Source organism: Pristiophorus japonicus, chromosome 16 (assembly GCF_044704955.1).
Source record: "Pristiophorus japonicus isolate sPriJap1 chromosome 16, sPriJap1.hap1, whole genome shotgun sequence".
Lineage (NCBI taxonomy): Eukaryota > Metazoa > Chordata > Chondrichthyes > Pristiophoridae > Pristiophorus > Pristiophorus japonicus.
The window spans coordinates 40,617,324-40,635,441 of NC_091992.1; the positions used below are offsets into that span (position 1 = coordinate 40,617,324).

Genomic DNA, 18,118 nt, shown 5'->3' on the forward strand with positions numbered 1-18,118 from the left:
AATAAGATATGACCTGTAACCACCAGCATACCTTACCACCAGGGGTGCACTTGCAAGAGACAGGTATATAAGGACAGGCCTCAGGCAAGTGCAGCATTCCAGAGCTGTGAAATAAAGGTGCAGGTCCAGAGTGACCTTGACTTCACTACATGCCTCGTGTGAATCTGTACTGAGGGGACAGGACTTTACATTAGACATGTCTTGAATTCCTTATCCAGGCACAGGTCTAAGTTCATTCAGTTCTATAGAGACACAGCAAAGCAGGGAAAGAGAGATGTCAACTTCTTCCAAGTGGTTGATTTATGGCAAATGCAGGAGTTCATTGATTCCATCCCTGTGGCTATAAAGGCCCCTGTCTGAAAGTCCCATCAGCTTCATCATCAGGAAGAGGTTTCATTCCCCCCAGTGTCCAGGCAGTGAATGATACTCACCTCTTAGTTATGCACGTCAATGCATGCTATCTGGAATAGAAATGATGCATTTATTCTCAGGCTGCACTACTGTGACACCAATGTGACAAGAGGCTTGATAGAAGACCAGGGGTACACAGTGTAGCCTTGGCTGATGATACATTTTCAAATCCACCATCAGGTGCTGGTGTGATCATGTAAATGGACAGATATCACAGTTTCTCATTTTACCAACAAGGTCAGGAAAATACCGGCCATGCTCAAACACAAAGCAAGATCCTACATGTTTCACTTTTAACATTGCAGCCCATGGGATATCATCAATTTGGGCCACTCTTTTATGTTTATTAACGAGAGGTTTTAACCCAAATCCTAATTTATGGAAGTTCAGGTGCTTTTCATTTACGCTGTGTTGGATCTAGTTTTCTCCACTATACCTTCAACATGTCATCTGAATTTTTGGCCAGTCTCACACTCTGTTCATACAGTGTGGTTTGGTTTTTGAGTTCATGTTTCTCATGGAGCAGGCCAAACTCCTACTGCTATTGGGTTGGCTTTGATCTGCTTTGTTTGTATTGTAATAATTATTGGGCATCATAAATCCATCAATGACTCACTTCTTCACACAGATAAAGACAGAATTCTGTTCTGGGTTAAATTGTGTAGAAGCCTCGAATCTCAATTCTACTGCGCTGCAAGTTATTGTTTGTTTTGAATGTTCAGCAGTCAGAACTGAGGAGTTCATTCTGAGTGAAATCCCAGCTCCTTTATTTCAGATTCACCTCAGGCTTTGATACAGAACGTTACCTGATAACACACAGTTACAGTTTACTGTAATGCAACGAGCCACGGTCTATCCTCTGACTCCTGCCTGTCAAGAGGAAGGGCTGATCTGCAGTGCTGTTCAGTCTTATATCAATGTTGCTTTAGGAATACTAATCCATTGGGGAACATGTCACATCTTGAGTAGTTTGTTTCAATGCTGTTTTTCTTGGGTAATAATCATTGTCACAGACATTGTTGTGCTGCTCAGTTAAAGATCTACCACCAGCTGCAGGTTAGAAAGTGGGATGAACAATGAGGAAATGGATTAACAAAGCGTGTTTCACTGTGTGTGTGTTTGTGTTTTAGGTGGAGTCGATCCCCTCATGCGAGGATTGTTGGGCTCACCCGCCAAACTGCAGACACAGGACAAAATGATGCCAGACGAACTGCGCGAGAGGCTGTTTGAGTTGACCAGAAATATAGCGCTGGACCTGGGATCTGTGAATATGCAGCGCTCCCGAGATCATGGAATCCCAGGTAACAGGAAGGCAAACACAGTGTAGAATATATCTCGGAAAAACATGTTGTTAAAATGCCAGTTACTCCAACAATTTCATTATCCAGAGTCACATTATCATGGAGCCAGCAGGAAAGTATTGGGTTCACTCACAGAGAACAGCTGGTTCATCCCAGTGCTGACTGGAAAGTGTAGAAAGGCTGATGTGGATATTGGTACCCAGGATAGGGCAGCAGAGGGCGGGCAGTGGCTGAGGAGCTGGGATCATCTTTCAATCAACAGAGAGTGCAGAAAATCACACCTCTGGGTATCTCATCTGTTGTCTTAGATCTGTAGGAATTATTTATGACTTTCATACCTCCCATTGTAGGTGTTAGAGTGGGCTTCATAGTCCTGAATCCTTTAACAGAAAACCACACAAATACACTGGGCTAGAAATTCATTATAGCCCAGGAATGGGCGATATCATTAGAAAAGTTTGAGAATTAGCGCCAGGCGCTAATGCTTTAGACTGCACTCGAAATTAATTCTCACTGCTCAAAGAAATGATTGGGACACTAAATCAAGTCTTAAAAGTCAAACTCAGTGGTGTTACACTCAAAGGGGGGACCAATATCGGGTGCAGTCGAATATCAACTCATCATTACCACAGGTTTTTCCCAGTATGTAAAGGGAATGTTCATTGATACCTCATTTGCAGCATTGCTTGCTGTGCAGCTGCCTCAGCAAGGATAAGTACAAGGAGAAGGACATGGAGGACTGAAGCAGGTGTGCTCATGGCAGATCCACCTCAGTCGTGTGCTACATACCACCATCTGTATCACAAGCTTCAAACACTGCCCAAATCCCCATCACTTATCTACCAACAATCTCTACCAACCAACACTAACACCCACATCTCGTGCCTTGCACACAGTGACAGCTATTGAACTATGGCAGGCACAAGGGTTATTAGTTATTAAAATGAATGTGAGATGTGTGATATATTTATGCATACATGTATTTATGGAGTTTGCAATATTTTGTGGTCTCTCTCATTTCACCTTTGCACCCAGGAGGATGCTGTGATATGTCATGACACTGGGATGGTATGATAGCCATGTGGTGAGCAAAAGGGATCTAGGGTTTATGTTATGTTGGTGTGAGGCTGGAGGTGTGTTTGGAGGAGGTGGCATAGATCTGTGACCACCACCTTGGTGATGCAGAGCTGTCAGATACACTACTCCTCACTTAATTGAAGGTTGGGGAGGTGCTGTCGGAATACCCTCGGAGGGTAAGGCATCCTGGTGAGAGCCCTGATATTCGTCCTCATCCCTCTGCACATATGTTCCCATGTTTCTGGCTGCCCTCACTCCCTCTGTCATAGATTCTGGAGGGTGAGGTAGCATGCCAGCACAGCCCCCAATAATGTTGCCAAGTGTAGCAGTTTGAATCTTTGAACAATAAATGTAGCCACTTTGTACTTGCCAGAAGACTGCTGATAAAAAAAGAACTTTGAAATTACTCATACAAACTGATCCGCTGGCTGAAACTGACAAGACACCATTGAAACTAACCTGCCCAGACAGCTGTGAGTGATTCATGCACATGTCTTTAAATAACATCGCTGGAGACGGCTTCCTGCAGCTGTGCATCTGCTCTTCCTGTCGCTCTCTGGTCGAGGCACAAACATAAGTGGCCAGAATGAATTTTGCAGACCAGGTGCCCAGTGAGCATTGCACATTTATTGACATCATGAGCTGCCTGGCGTTGAAGTCCCCAACGGTACCAGCAACGCAATATGGTGGTCGGATTTGGCGTGCGGTGCTGGATTCGCCTTGCCCTCGTGCTATTGAATCAGCACCTCATTGCAAACCTCTGTAGGCGCTAATGGGAGATGCTAACTTACCCAATCTCCCAGAGATCTTCTGTTTAATCTCTTGCACATGGATTAAATAAGAACCCAACGTAACTATTCTGGGGTCGTCAAGCACCCGGTAGCCAAACCGACGATCCTTTCAAGTCTGTTGAAATCCCTTCATTAGACCAGGATGCATTTATCCTGGCCAACTGCAGTAAAAAAAACTAGGTATTGTGTTAGCATTTAACAAGGAGAATATAACAGGGGATATATGCCAAACAGTTCTTACCTTTATATGGAAAAACTTTTCCATTTTTCACAACTCGGGATGCCCCAAAGCAATTTATAACCAATGAAGTACTATAATGTTGCTATTATAACGTAGGGAAAAGACAACAACTGATTCGCGCACAGTAAGGTCACACAAACAGCAGGGAGATAAATGACCAGATTATTATTTTTTTGATGTTGGTTGAGGAATAAATATTGGACAGGACATCGGGGAGAACTCTTCTGCTCTTCTTCAAATAGTGCCATGGGATCTTTTACGTCCAGTTGAGAATTCCGCGTTATAACATCTCATCCAAAACATGACACCGCCAATATTCCTTCAGTACTGCACTGAAGCTATAGCCTAAATTATATTTTCACATCTCTGCAGTGGAGCTTGAACCCACAGACTTCTAACTCAGAGGCGAGGTGCATAAACCATTATTACAACAGAGTAATTATTGCATGTTATATAATTACTGCAAAGTGATTACTTTATAGATATGATAACGACAGAATAATTAATGTAAATTGTGTGATTAATACTGTTATGTTCAGAATAACTCCACAAGACTGTATATTGTAAGCTCAAACTGTTGTGACCTTGGTCTCTTTGATGTAACTCTAGAGTGAGGAAGCAGCATGGTAGATTGCTTTTTATACCTGCTTGCACAGGGTGTGCAGGTATCTCACAGGTGAGCCCTCTGGTGGTAATGTTTACCAAGATAACATCATTCCCCCCCAAAGTCTTAGATACAAGTTATTTACAAGTTGAGGCGATCCAGGGCTCTGCGTTCCCAGGTAGATCTCCTGAGTTGAAGTCCTGGCATTGGCGAGTCAGTCAGATCATTGCTGCACTGCGGTGTGGCTGGTCTGATCGCACTGTCTGGCATGGTGGGTTTATCCTCGTGGTTGACCGCAGGTTCGATTGCTGGTTGGGTTTGTGTGGGTGAATCACTGATGGTAATGTCCTCTTTAAACTGTTCTTGCTTGTCAGTGAACCGCAGTTTGGTCTGATCCAAGTGCTTTCTGCTCATTTGTCCATTCAAAAGTTTGACAACAAACACTCTATTCCCCTCCTTGGCTAACGCAGTGCCAGCAACCCATTTGGGACCATGACCGTAATTAAGAACAAACACAGGGTCATTAACCTCAATGTCACACGGCACAGCCGCGCGATCGTGGTACATGTTATGCCGTTGACGGCGGGTTTCTACATGATCATTGAGATCTGGGTGGACTAAGGAGAGCCTGGTTTTGAGTGCTCTCTTCATTAGCAATTCTGCAGGGGGAACCCCAGTAAGCAAGTGGGGTCGCATGCAGTAGCTGAGCAGAATCCGAGGTAACCGGGTCTGCAGGGAACCGTCCGTCACGTGTTTCAAGCTCTACTTGATGGTATGGACTGCCCGTTCCGCTTGACCATTGAATGCGGGCTTGAACGGCGCAGACCTGACATGCTTGATGCCATTGCGGATCATGAACTTGTTGAATTCCGAGCTGGTGAAACATGGTCCATTGTCACTAACAAGGACGTCGGGCAAACCATGGGTGGCGAACATGGCCCGGAGGCTTTCAATGGTGGCAGTGGACATACATGATGACATTATTATACATTCAATCCATTTAGAGTAAGCGTCCACTGCTACTAAGAATATCTTTCCTAGAAAGGGGCCAGCGAAATCTATGTGGACCCTGGACATGATTTGGAGGGCCATGACCACAGACTCAGAGGGGCCTCCCTTGGTGCATTGCTCAACTGTGAGCACGTGTTACATTGGTGTACGCATGACTCCAATTCCGAGTCACTGCCTGGCCACCAAACGTGCGACCTAGCAATAGCCTTCATCATGACTATGCCTGGGTGAGTACTGTGAAGGTCGCGTATAAATGTTTCCCTGCCTTTTTTTGGCAAAATTACATGATTCCCCCATAGGAGACAGTCCGAATGGATGGATATTTCATCCTTGCATCGGTGGAGTGGCTTAATTTCGTCTTGCATTTCCTCTGGAACCGCCGATCAGCTCCCATTGAGGACGCAGCTTTTTACTAGTGATAGCAATGGGTCCTGGCTAGTCCAGGTCCTGATCTGGCGAGCCGTGATGGGTGACCCCTCGCTCTCAAAAGCATCCATTACAAGAAGCAAGTCTGCAGGTTGCACCATTTCCACCCTGGTGGTGGGCAATGGTAGCCGACTGAAGGCATCCACACAGTTCTGAGTGCCTGGTCTGTGGCGGATTACATAACCGTACGCAGATAACGTTAGTGCCCATCTTTGGATGCGGGACAAAGCATTGGTGTTAATACCTTTGCTTTCTGAGAACGAAATGAGTGGCTTGTGGTCGGTTTCGAGCTCGAACCAGAGTCCAAATAGGTATTGGTGTATTTTCTTAACCCTGTATACGCATGCTAATGCTTCTTTCTCAACCATACTGTAGGCTCTTTCAGCCTTAGATAAGCTTCTGGACGCATATGCAACCAGTTGCAGTTTGTCTGACCCATTGGCTTGCTGTAAAACACAACCGACCCCGTACGAAGATGCATCACAAGCTAGCACTAAACATTTACACGGGTCATACAATGCAAGTAACTTGTTAAAACATAGCAGGTTTCTGGCCTTGTTAAAGGCTGTCTCTTGAGATTTACCCCAAACCCAATGGCCACCCTTGCGTAGCAATAAATGCAATGCTTCCAGCAAAGTGCTCAACCCCGGTAGAAAGTTACCAAAATAGTTGAGGAGTCCCAGGAACGAACGCAGCTCTGTCACATTCTGTGGTCCGAATGCATTCTTGATGGTCTCCGTCTTGGAGTCCGTGGGTCTGATGTCGTCCACCGCAATCTTTCTCTCCAGAAATTCGACCTCTGGCACCAGGAAAACACATTTGGAGCATTTCAACCTGAGTCCCACTCTGTCCAGTCGCTTGAGAACCTCTTCCAGGTTTTGCAAGTATTCGGTGGTGTTGCGGCCCATGATCAAGATGTCGTCCTCAAACACCACGGTGCGCAGAACCGATTCAGCAGACTTTCCATGTTCCTCTAGAAGATGGCCGCAGCTGACCGAATCCCAAAGGGGCATCTGTGGTATATGAACAGTCTTCTGTGCGTGTTGATGCATGTCAATTTTTTCGAAGGTTCAGCCAGCTTGGTGAACGACTTCCCCCTGCTAGTGTTGCAAACAGGTCATCCGCTTTGGGTAGTGGGTACTGGTCCTGTAATGAGACTCGATTGATCGTTACCTTGTCGTCTCCGAAGATTCTAACCGTCCCGTTGCTTTTCAACACCGGAACAATTGGACTGGCCCACTCGTTGAACTCGATGGGCGATATGATCCCCTCTCGTTGAAGTCTGTCCAGCTCGATCTCGACTTTCTCTCGCATTATGTATGGAACCGCTTGGGCCTCATGCATCAGGGACTAGATGAATCTGCACTTTGGCGCCTGTGAAGTTGCCGATGCCTGGCTCGAATAACGACAGGAATTTGTTTAGCACTTGGGCGCACGAGGCATCATCCAACCAAGACAGTGCTTTGATGTCGTCCCATTTCCATCGGATCTTTCCTAGCCAGCTTCTACTGAACAGCGTTGGGCCATCGCCTGGTACAATCCATAGTAGTAAATTATGCACAGCTTCATCGTACGATACCTTCACTGCTACACTGCCAATGACTGGTATGAGCTCTTTGATGTAAGTGCGCAGCTTGGTGTGGATCGGACTTAGTTATGCCTTGTTGCCCTACAGTTTCTCAAAAGCCTTCTGGCTCATAATTGACTGACTCACCCCCGTGTCCAATTCCATGGAAATTGGAATGCTGTTTAATATGACTTTTAACATTATCGGAAGGCTTTTGGTGATGAAGGTGTGTACCCCATACACTTCCTCTTCATCCTCGGGTTGAGTTGCCTCTCTTACTCGTTCAGCATGATCTGCGCCGGATCGGTCATCTTCTGCCGACTCTGCCATGTGGTGAGTCGCAGCATGTCTGCACATTCGCTAGAGGTGCCCCGTTGTTCCACAGCCCTTGCACAAGTAGTGCTTGAATCGACATTGATGGGCTCAATGATTACCCTTGCAGTGCCAACATGGTGCTAATGGATTTGCATTCATGTCCCACGTCACACTCTGAGTCATCCTAGGTCTGGCCTCTGCGGGCGTGTAGGCCTTGCCATGTACAGTTCTGCCTGCTGAAGGCGTTATTTTATGCACAATATTTGCCGGTGAGTTTCAATGCTGCAATGATATCTGTTTAGTGTTATCGTTCGTGGACATAAAAGCCTGGTCTATCGTGATGACCTTGCTCAGATCAAGGGATTCGGCAGACAGCAGTATGCGAAGAATGACCTTGTGACCAATTCCAAACACAAAAAAGTCCCGCAACACTTCTCCCAATCATCACCTTCAACAAATCTCTCAAGAATACCAATGGCAGCCATAACCGCGTGAAAGTTTGTGATCTGTGACTCGTCGGCAATTGTTATGTTCAGAATAACTCCACAAGACTGTATACTGTAAGCTTAAACTGTTGTGACCTTGGTCTCTTTAATGTAACTCCAGAGTGAGGAAGCAGCATGGTAGACTGCTTTTTATACCTGCTTGCCCAGGGCATGCAGGTGACCCTTGGGTCTCCCACAGGTGAGCCCTCTGGTGGCAAGTCTTACACATTGGTAATGTTTACATGCATAACAAATACAATGATTACTGCATCATGATTACCGCTTATCATATAATTGCTGCAGAATGATCATTGCAAATTCTGTGACCACTGCAGATTAATGACTGCGGAGTCATTATTACAGAAAAATAACTGCATGTTCTTTTATTACTGCAGATTCATTATTATATGTTTGATGATTACTGGAGAATAGCTTTTGTATATTCTGCAATGACTGCGGAGTAATTACTACGGGTTCTGTGATTACTTTGCTGCACAGCATTTGCATCACATGTTTCACAGGATGCCCAACAAAGAAAACATCCTGCAATTGTTTAAAATTACAGTGATTAAAAGGCTGATGTGAGTTCGAATGGACTTGAAAAATAGATTTGTGGGTTGTGGTGAGGTGATCTCTGGTGCATGAAGTCTTAAGACTAAGACTCCTGTTCATATCCGCTCTACCTGTTGAGTTCTTAATCTCAGGCAGTGCCACTAGAAACATAGAAACATAGAAAATAGGTGCAGGAGTAGGCCATTCGACCCTTCAAGCCTGCACTGCCATTCAATGAGTTCATGGCTGAACATGCAACTTCAGTACCCCATTCCTGCTTTCTCGCCATACCCCTTGATCCCTCGAGTAGTAGAGGACTACATCTAACTCCTTTTTGAATATATTTAGTGAATTGGCCTCAACAACTTTCTGTGGTAGAGAATTCCACAGGTTCACCACTCTCTGGGTGAAGAAATTTCTCCTCATCTCGGTCCTAAATGGCTTACCCCTTATCCTTAGACTGTGACCCCTGCTTCTGGACTTCCCCAACATTGGGAACATTCTTCCTGCATCTAACCTGTCTAAACCCGTCGGAATTTTAATCGTTTCTATGAGATCCCCTCTCATTCTTCTGAACTCCAGTGAATACAAGCCCAGTTGATCCAATCTTTCTTGATATGTCAGTACCGCCATCCCGGGAATCAGTCTGGTGAACCTTCGCTGCACTCCCTCAATAGAAGGAGATACTAAGCAGAAGCCGTTCCACCCCCCCAACCCCCGCATCTCCCACGAGCTAAAATAACAAGGGAGAGTCCCTCCAGATCATTCCACAAACCTCTGCTTGGTTAGCTTCAGAAAGACACTGCCGGAGTCCTGGCTCAGATCACACATCAGCCTTTCTCAGCTCGGGATGTTGTGTAGCAACAAAACAGAGTTTATCTTGTACTTTTTCCAGTGCAACTATCACTGACCGGTGTATTTTAACTTTTTCTCTCTGAATGTCACAGGTTACAATGCTTGGCGGAAATTCTGTGGCCTTTTGCAACCCAAGAATCTGATTCAACTTACTGCAGTCCTCAAAAATGTGCGATTAGCAAGGAGATTGATCAGGCTGTATGGAACCCCAGACAACATCGACGTATGGGTGGGGGGAATCTCGGAACCCTTCGTGGAAGGTGGGAAGTTGGGCCCTTTGTTCGCCTGTTTAGTAGGAAAACAATTCAAGAACCTGAGAGATGGAGACAGGTAATGGGCAATATTACCAGAACAAAAACACCTGAAAGCTTTGACATTCGTTGAGTTGTAAGTTTCCACTTCATTTCAAGGGATCGCAGATCAGAGACCCAGGGCTTCCTGACACTCCAATCTGCCAGCCTGGTTTGTGATGGGTTCAGTCAGTCCTTTGTTGTCTTGCTGGGTAGAGCATGTTGAGATTGTGGTGATGGTTTTCCATCTCTGTGCAAAAGATTATGTCACTGGCCTTTTCCTTTCCATTGTGCCAATCAATTGGAGACTCACTGAGGCCAAACCCAGCATTAATTGCTCTGCCTCCTGAGGAAGCTCAAGGGTAGTGGCCCTAAAACCATCGTGCTGCAGTCACCATCCCGTTCCCGCTCCAAGGCAAGTCCAGGCACCCCTCTGATTCAGGCGGGAGCCTCAGTACTAGGTGCGAATCAGGACCCCAGGACGTACATAGAACCTCGGTGCAATTTCAAGAGTGGCGTGTGCACCGTGCACACTCTGCCCAGTTGTACCGGGTGATGAACCAAAATAGGCAAAGACTAATTTATTCCCCAATGGTCTGTGATTATGTGGAGGACAGGAGATGATTAAATGACAGAAGAGGTAATGATGTAAGACAAATGGAGGCAAGAATGTTGTCCAGGCCTGTACAGTGAACACAATGGATAATCCTAGTTAAATCTTCAGACTGAGAAACTGAGTCTGTTCCTTAAATTATGTAAAGTCCAACCCCTCATCACACACCTGCTAACTGTGTGATCAGTGAAAGTTCTGTCCCTTCCCAGCATTCCCCGTCATCCAGCTGCTATACTCAGCTCAGTGAATGCAGATGTTCTCTATGGATTGTTTGCAGTCAACAAGTTAGGTCAGATCTGTCCGTTTCAGTGACTTCACAATGATGTTTCTCTTTGTTCTTCAGATTCTGGTGGGAACATGGAGGAGTTTTTACTGGCAGCCAGCGTCAGGCTCTTGCCCAAATCTCCATGTCCAGGATAATCTGTGATAATACCAGGATTCAATTTCTTCCTCGAGATGCATTTAGATTCAGACAATTCCCAGAAGGATATGTAAACTGCAGCCAGATACCACAGGTAGACCTGAGTGCCTGGAAGGAGGATGTGAAAGGTATGGCATTCCTGGGCTGGGCCTAGCTTCCACAAACCTGACATTAAGGTTCATTTATGTTTGAGTATAAAACCTAAGCAAATCTGCTGGTGTAAGAAACGGGCAAAGAGAATCTGAGAGCTGGGACTCTGAACTCCATTAACATTTCTCTCTTTTAGTGATTCAAATTTTTCATTCAGAAGTGTTTATTGTCTGCTGCAACTTTTTCTATCTGCTCTACTGTTCCAGGGACCGCAAAAATGAAGAACCAATGGGGTTAAGGACAAAATTATAAGGAGCAGGAAATTTAGACCCGTTAACATATTCACCTCCTCATCATATCACTCAACCTCACCTACTCATCTTCTCACCCAATCCCTCAATTAGGTTTCTCCAGGAGCAAGTTTCCTAAACCCATTTATGCCATCCACTTTGATGTTGTTTTCCTGATCATTTATTCCATTACTCTGATAGTCTATTTGCTCTTACTTTTAAGCTTGTGTCCTTTGGCATTTGATCGTTACAATCGCCCTGGGTCAGATCTCTAAAAGTCTCCAGAGGCAGTAATCTCCTTTTTGTGATCAGAACTGCACACAGTACTCCGAATAGTGTCTGACCAGCACCTTATAAAACAATAATACAACCTCTTCACATCTGTACTCTGCCCCTCAGCTAATGCAATTGTTTGATATCATGGCACGGATTGTTACAAGTTGCTGGCCAGGAAGATTGTTGAAGTGCCGCACACATGGCACAACACAACATAGTACAGCAGAACACAGGACAGTTTATCACAGCATAATAGTGCACAGTACAGTACAGCACAACACAGGACAGTGTATCACAACATAATACTGCACAACACAGTACAGGACAGTGTATCACAACATAATACAGTACAGCAGAACACAGGACAGTGCATCACAATATAATACTGCACAACACAACACAGGACAGTGTATCACAACATAATACTGCACAGTACAGCACAGTACAGCACAGCACAATACTATAAAGCACAGTGCAACACCTGATCTTGATCTCAGCTCCACTTTCTGCCCACTCCCCATAACCCTTGACTCGCCTATCGTTCAAAAATCGGTCTATCTCTACCTTAAATATATTCAATAATGCAGCCTCAACAGCTCTCTGGGGTCGAGAATTTTCTGACCCTATGAAACTCATACTGTACCAGCTGGCTCACAAAGATGAAACCAATTAGCCATCCAGATAAAAGGTGAACTGAGACATTTCCAAAACACAGGCAATCACTAAAAGCTGGTCGCAATAGTTTCCGTTAGTTCCTTTTCAGTGGTTGAAAATTCCTTTCTTTATTCATGTGTCAAGAAGAAATGCCACTCTGTTCCTCCCTGTGTTTGGTTGTCACTCAGGGAATTGAATGGCTGTGTGCTTGCACCATAACAGAACGAATCCTACTCTCTGGAGTAATTAGTTGGATGGGCTTTACTCATTTCACATTTACTTCTATTCTTACATGTGCCAAATACGCTGTAGAATTGAGCTGTCTCCAGATCCCACACCTTCCATACCACAGAGATTCATTTCACATTTTTCTGCTCTTCTGTTCTCACTAATTGTTTTGTTTCATTTTCTAGTATTCTGAGCATTGTGCTGCGATATACACAACACTTCTTCAAATATTCTCAGTAATTCTAGGCTTCACCTCTCCTGATCAGTGTCTATTTGTTCCCTTTACAGTGACCCCCTGTGGCTCCATTCCTGTTATTGCTCACGGCCATTTCTCGATCTGTAAATCCTCGATCAGGTACACCTGTGAGTCTGGATTCAAGTTGGCAGGAGGGGATACGATAAAATGTCTGAGCAATGGACAGTGGAACTCTGTACCGCCAAGCTGTATAGGTAAGAGCTGAAATCCAAAGCCTCAGTGAGTGCTATTGCTTGACATCGGGCTTTAAAGGTTTGACTATAAACACAAAGGCGGTAATTTTCACCTTCATCGTCTGAGTGCTAATCTGGGAGAGCGGATCACCCGTCTAATCCTCATCCCATTGAAATCAACAACAGGGGAACAATGCGTCCACCAGATTATCACCCAGGGTGAAAACCATCCCAAAACATTTTATTGTATTTAGCCCATAAACATTTTATCAACTTCTCAGAGACTTGCAACTCTGCCATCATATTTTACAGCATGAAATTCTAGTTGACCCTACTCTCCACATCTACTACACCCAAATATGACAGAGAAATGCTCCACAACAGGACCTTAGTCAATTTATCCCTCAGTATATAATTTGTTCTCCTACCGCCCGACATTCCATTCGGTCCCATTGGCCAGCTACTTCTTCCTGCTGGTTTCGGGCAGAAAAGTGACCAGATGCACGCAGATGAGGCCTGAGAATTAAAATCACCCAGCTCTCACACTGCCAAGGTCAGCATGATCCGCCCGCCTCGGCCCCCGCTTGCTCGATTCCTGCCCTGAGTTAGAATCGGCCCTCTTGTCTCACATTGTTCTTCTCCTCCTGTAAAGATCTTAGCCTTGGTTCCAGAATATGTCTTAGATTTTATGATGCGCAGATAAATATGATGATCTACTCTTGCAGTTCTTTCAGATTCCAAGTAAACTGGACCTAATGGAAAAAGAAAGGAAGGAAGAAACACATCAGGACCTAGAGGAGATAACAGATAATCCGTGCTAGGGTCTCAACGTGATCTGAAGAAATCAGCATTTTCTGCACAACTTACAACAAAGTATCTTAATCCATGTGGATATGAGAACTACAATAGCGAGGGAGATTGCTATTTTCTAACAGGACTGTTCACTTATTGTAGAGCTGTGGTATATCAATTTTCATATCACAATAGAGCGAGCAAAAGTGCAACTTTGTTTTTTTTTTAAATAAGGCTTCTATGGTGGTTACTTGACAGCAGACTGACAAAAATGTGTTCACTATTATATCAGGAAGCATCATCCTACAGCTAGCTGCTGGTGATTAAATTTGATTAGAGGTTCAGACTGGGAAAGATGGTATAACCAATCTCAGTTATTTTCTGGGGACATGTGCTTTACAGTTTAATACATTTTCTTTATTTCCAGATGCACACAGTGATCTTTACCAGTAGAGTGTTAGAGGGATCTGCTCCTGGGTTTCCTTAGTAACCTGAGCAGGGAAACTAAGAGCCACTGATGGAGTCTTTTCAACACAAAAGCTGCTTTTCATACTTGACGCTGTTAACGTGTCGAGCAAACCCAGTCTCAGTTGCGAGGTCTGATCCCGTGATCTGGCTCAGTCTCAATCTCATCACCCCAAATATTACACCAGGGGAATCAGGGTCATTTATCCAGAGTTGAGATTTTACCAGTCATTCTGTGACTTACATTTTCACAGTTACCATTTTTAACAGAGAGATTTTCAGACCTGAATTCGGAACAATTTCCAAACCACACAGCAAACATGATTCCCTCAATTCACTCTCTGGACATTTTCTCTTATAGTTTGTTTAATCCCCCTCCAATATCTTCTCCATTGAAGGAACATTAAACGAACAATCCACAGTAGCACCCCAGGAAAGACACTGAGCAGCTTTCTGCTACACATACCGAACAAAATGTTAAGGGTTGAGCAAAGGTCTCTCAGCACATTGTAGCCCATTCCATTAATACACTAACACTCCCATTGAAGCCCTTTGCTTTAATAGTTTAACTTTCCTATTGAAGCCCATTCCTTTAACACTGTAAATCTCTCACTATAATGCCCAACAGAAGTGGAATATTCCCAACTTGGCCCTACTACCCTGCCTGGCAAATTGTTCCAAATCATTATCGCTCTTTTTCAGTGAGGTAATTATTTCTAATTTTTCTTAAAACTATTTCTCAGTATTTAAGTGTACTGCTTTTCCTGTCTTTAATTAATAGATATCATCTGACTTTATCTTATCTACAAGATATTAAATGTTTTCGGGGCAAAATTGCCTCCGCTAACAGAGCACTAATGACTTATCGCCCGGGGCCAGGCGCTGGAAGCGACTCGCCAGGAATTGCTCCTGTGATATCGCGTGTAAAAACGGGCGGGGACACATACGCCGAATGATGTAATCGTCGTACGCACCAGCCACTTTGCGTCTCGCGGGGGAAATTGCCCCGCGGGATGCAAGGTTGGCCTGGGGAAATGCCACCGACAGCTTCGCGGATCACAAAGCTGTCCTGGCTGGGGCGCCAGACTCCCCCAGGGGGCCTTGCGCCTCTGCTGCCATCTTTTTTTTGTGGGCCAACTTTGTCGTTGGCCTGACAGTGTCGGCCGCTGGTTCAGCCGGGCCGCCAACCTGAGGCCCAGCACCCCCTCTTGGGTGTCGGGCTGCTGGCCCAGTCGAAACCCTTCCTGGTGGTCTAGTGGGCACCTGCAGAGTTCGCTGCAGCCATCCCCTTTAAAAGGGGAGGGACGTTGTGACATGTCAGCACAACATATTACTCTATTGCCCCACTACTGCCCCGCAGAGATGAATTACACCTCCCATCCTGTCCCGCAGACTTTTTGATTCAACAACACCAATTTCGGGACATTTAAATCAAATTGTGCACCCCAAATGGAGCGCAGGACAATTTTGCTCCCTATATCTCTCAGTGAGATTTCCCCATATCCATTCTCGCTCAAGACTGCAGAGCTTAAGCTTATCTAATCCGATTCTGTATCAGCTGCTCTGGTTATATATTCCAGCATTGTGTTTTCTTTTTCAATTATTTCACTACATAGTTGAGACATTGGATGTGATTGGTTGACCATCCTTCCCAGCTCCCTTTCTCAATCCCCTTCTGCAAATTGAGTCCCATTCACTGCATACTTATGGTTTTTTAGCTGTGGTGCAAACTTTGTCACTGTTAAATCTCATTTGCCATCCGTCATAACTGCCAGTTATCTCTGAATCTTTTGCTGCATTCTCTGTCTCAACTGCTCCCCCTTCTTTAGAGTTAAAAATTTTAACTTTGGCTCCTGAGAACTTTGCCCAAATGGTTCACACGTGGGGCACACTGTTGACCTGTGGAAAATTAATACACAATCGTTGTATTCTCTTCAATGCTGGTTACCTAAGGGACCTTATGGTCTTGAGAATGCACTTCTACAGAGACATGGATGGTGTAAATTCATGTCTTATAACCTCCCTGTACAGGAATTACTGTGCTGTGAATACTGTCAATCACAAACTGCTTCGAGAGCAGACTGTCAACAGGAAGGGCAGTTCTGTTTTTATAAAATGAAAACAAGAATGTTTTTGTATTTCATTGATCTGTCGCAGTCAATGATAACCATTGTGTGTCAGTCAGAATAATTAATTCTCAACATGTGTGGAGACTTTCATGGGAGTAAATATCCAATATTCATATGGCACAATGGTCGGTGGTCATTATGTCTGCTATAACAGGACTCTCTGAATCCACAGGACATCCAGCCTCAGATCTACATTGTCAGTAACTGAACATTGTGAGCAGGCAATGAATCAGAGGGGTTTACACCCCAGCTACAGTTTAACATTAGAAAGATAAAGACTCTCATTTGAGTTTATTACTCTCATTGGGCTATGAATCTCTTACTGTTCATTTTTATGTATGTTCTGCTATGACCTGTCATTGAACTAGCTTCACAACAGCTGCTTTGACAGAGGTTGGCTGATGCCCTGTGACAGCTATTGCCCAATGAGAATGCTCCTTCATGCCCACCAATAATCTAAAGATTTTATTAATTGGAAGTACAAAGACTAGATTTACAGTGTGATAAATACCCTATCATTGTATTAACAATGAGATTATAATCCAGGCCACTGGCTGCAACTCCTGCCCCATACTCTCTAGGTCCTCCACTGAAACAGTTCCTTCCCTCACTCTGTGGGAACCACTGGCTGCAGTTTGTTGCTGGTTTCTTAGAGGCAGTTCCTTCGCCAGCTCTGATGACTCTCTCTTTTTCCCTCCATATCCACATTGAATTTTTCTGATTTGAAATATTTATCAGTTGTTCTTAGAGTTTTGATTGGAGCCAATTATTAATATGGGAATAAATTATTATGGGTTAAATTAGCAAATGTATCCAATTCATATTCCGAATGAGCGATTATAATTAATCCATTCTGAACACAGTGGCTGGTCAGCAGTGTAAGACAGAACTGGCCTTTCAAAAGGTTTATTTCTTTGAAATCTTGACTGTATGAAATTAACAATAAATTAACATGAACTCTCGCTGCTCACCTGGGCATCACTCATTTCTTGTTACTTTACCCTACCCTATATAGATGGAAATCTGCAATAAATTAACCCAGATTAACTAGTTTGGATATTTGATTTTGTGGTGTATGAAATGATACAATGAACTCCGTACTGTGAGCCAGTGACTAGGTGTAACCTGGTCAGTCTTTAATGGCTTCCAAAAGTGAAGATACAAAGGTGAAGTTCAGGTTATATACCGGGCCCAGTACGAGTGTACCTATGACCCTAGGACCTCCAATGGTAGTGCCCCCTGGTGGCGGGCACACCTTATGTACATACATTACATCTTTCCCCCCCAGTTCTTGGCACAAGTCCATATTACAAGTTCAGACGGTCCGGAGCCCTTCGCTCTCTGGCTGACCGTCTCAGTACAGTCCCAGTGCTTTCCGAGTTTCTCCCGGCTTGGGGCTGGGCGTTGAACACAGTGGGTTCTTCTGATGGCTGGATGTGAAAGGATGCAAAATTCACAAGACACCCCCCCCCCCCACCAGTGTTTGGGCTCATTCAAAAGGAAATTTAATTTGGGACTATCTATCAGAAGGTTTGGAACCCTAAAGTGCTTATGGAAGAAACTACAAACTTTAATCGAATTTTGGACTTTTAAAAGACAAATTCATGGCTGTGGGCGGGCCTAAAGAACTAACAGCAGGCAACTTGATTATTGAGGCTGTCTGGGTGTTGGGACGAACGTGACTTGCCTGGAGAAATGGGTATTCGAGAATCCTTTTCCACAAGAGACATTAACATTACAGCGAATAACCCAGAGATAGCTAACCATCAACCTGAATCTGGAAAACCGTTTCAGCATATACATTA

The 18,118-nt window shown here is 44.5% G+C and overlaps 1 protein-coding gene across 1 annotated transcript in view; it reads left to right on the forward strand.

Annotated features, from left to right (window-relative positions):
• Nucleotides 1-17,313, forward strand: part of LOC139226155 (eosinophil peroxidase-like) — an 85,156-nt gene extending 67,843 nt beyond the window's left edge. The window contains exons 12-16 of the mRNA XM_070856795.1: nucleotides 1,542-1,712; nucleotides 9,729-9,966; nucleotides 10,883-11,088; nucleotides 12,787-12,948; nucleotides 13,653-17,313. Of these exons, the coding sequence (XP_070712896.1) occupies nucleotides 1,542-1,712; nucleotides 9,729-9,966; nucleotides 10,883-11,088; nucleotides 12,787-12,948; nucleotides 13,653-13,672 (797 nt within the window). The 3' untranslated portion in view covers nucleotides 13,673-17,313. The remainder of the gene's footprint in view (nucleotides 1-1,541; nucleotides 1,713-9,728; nucleotides 9,967-10,882; nucleotides 11,089-12,786; nucleotides 12,949-13,652) is intronic.
• Nucleotides 17,314-18,118: the final 805 nt, after the last annotated feature.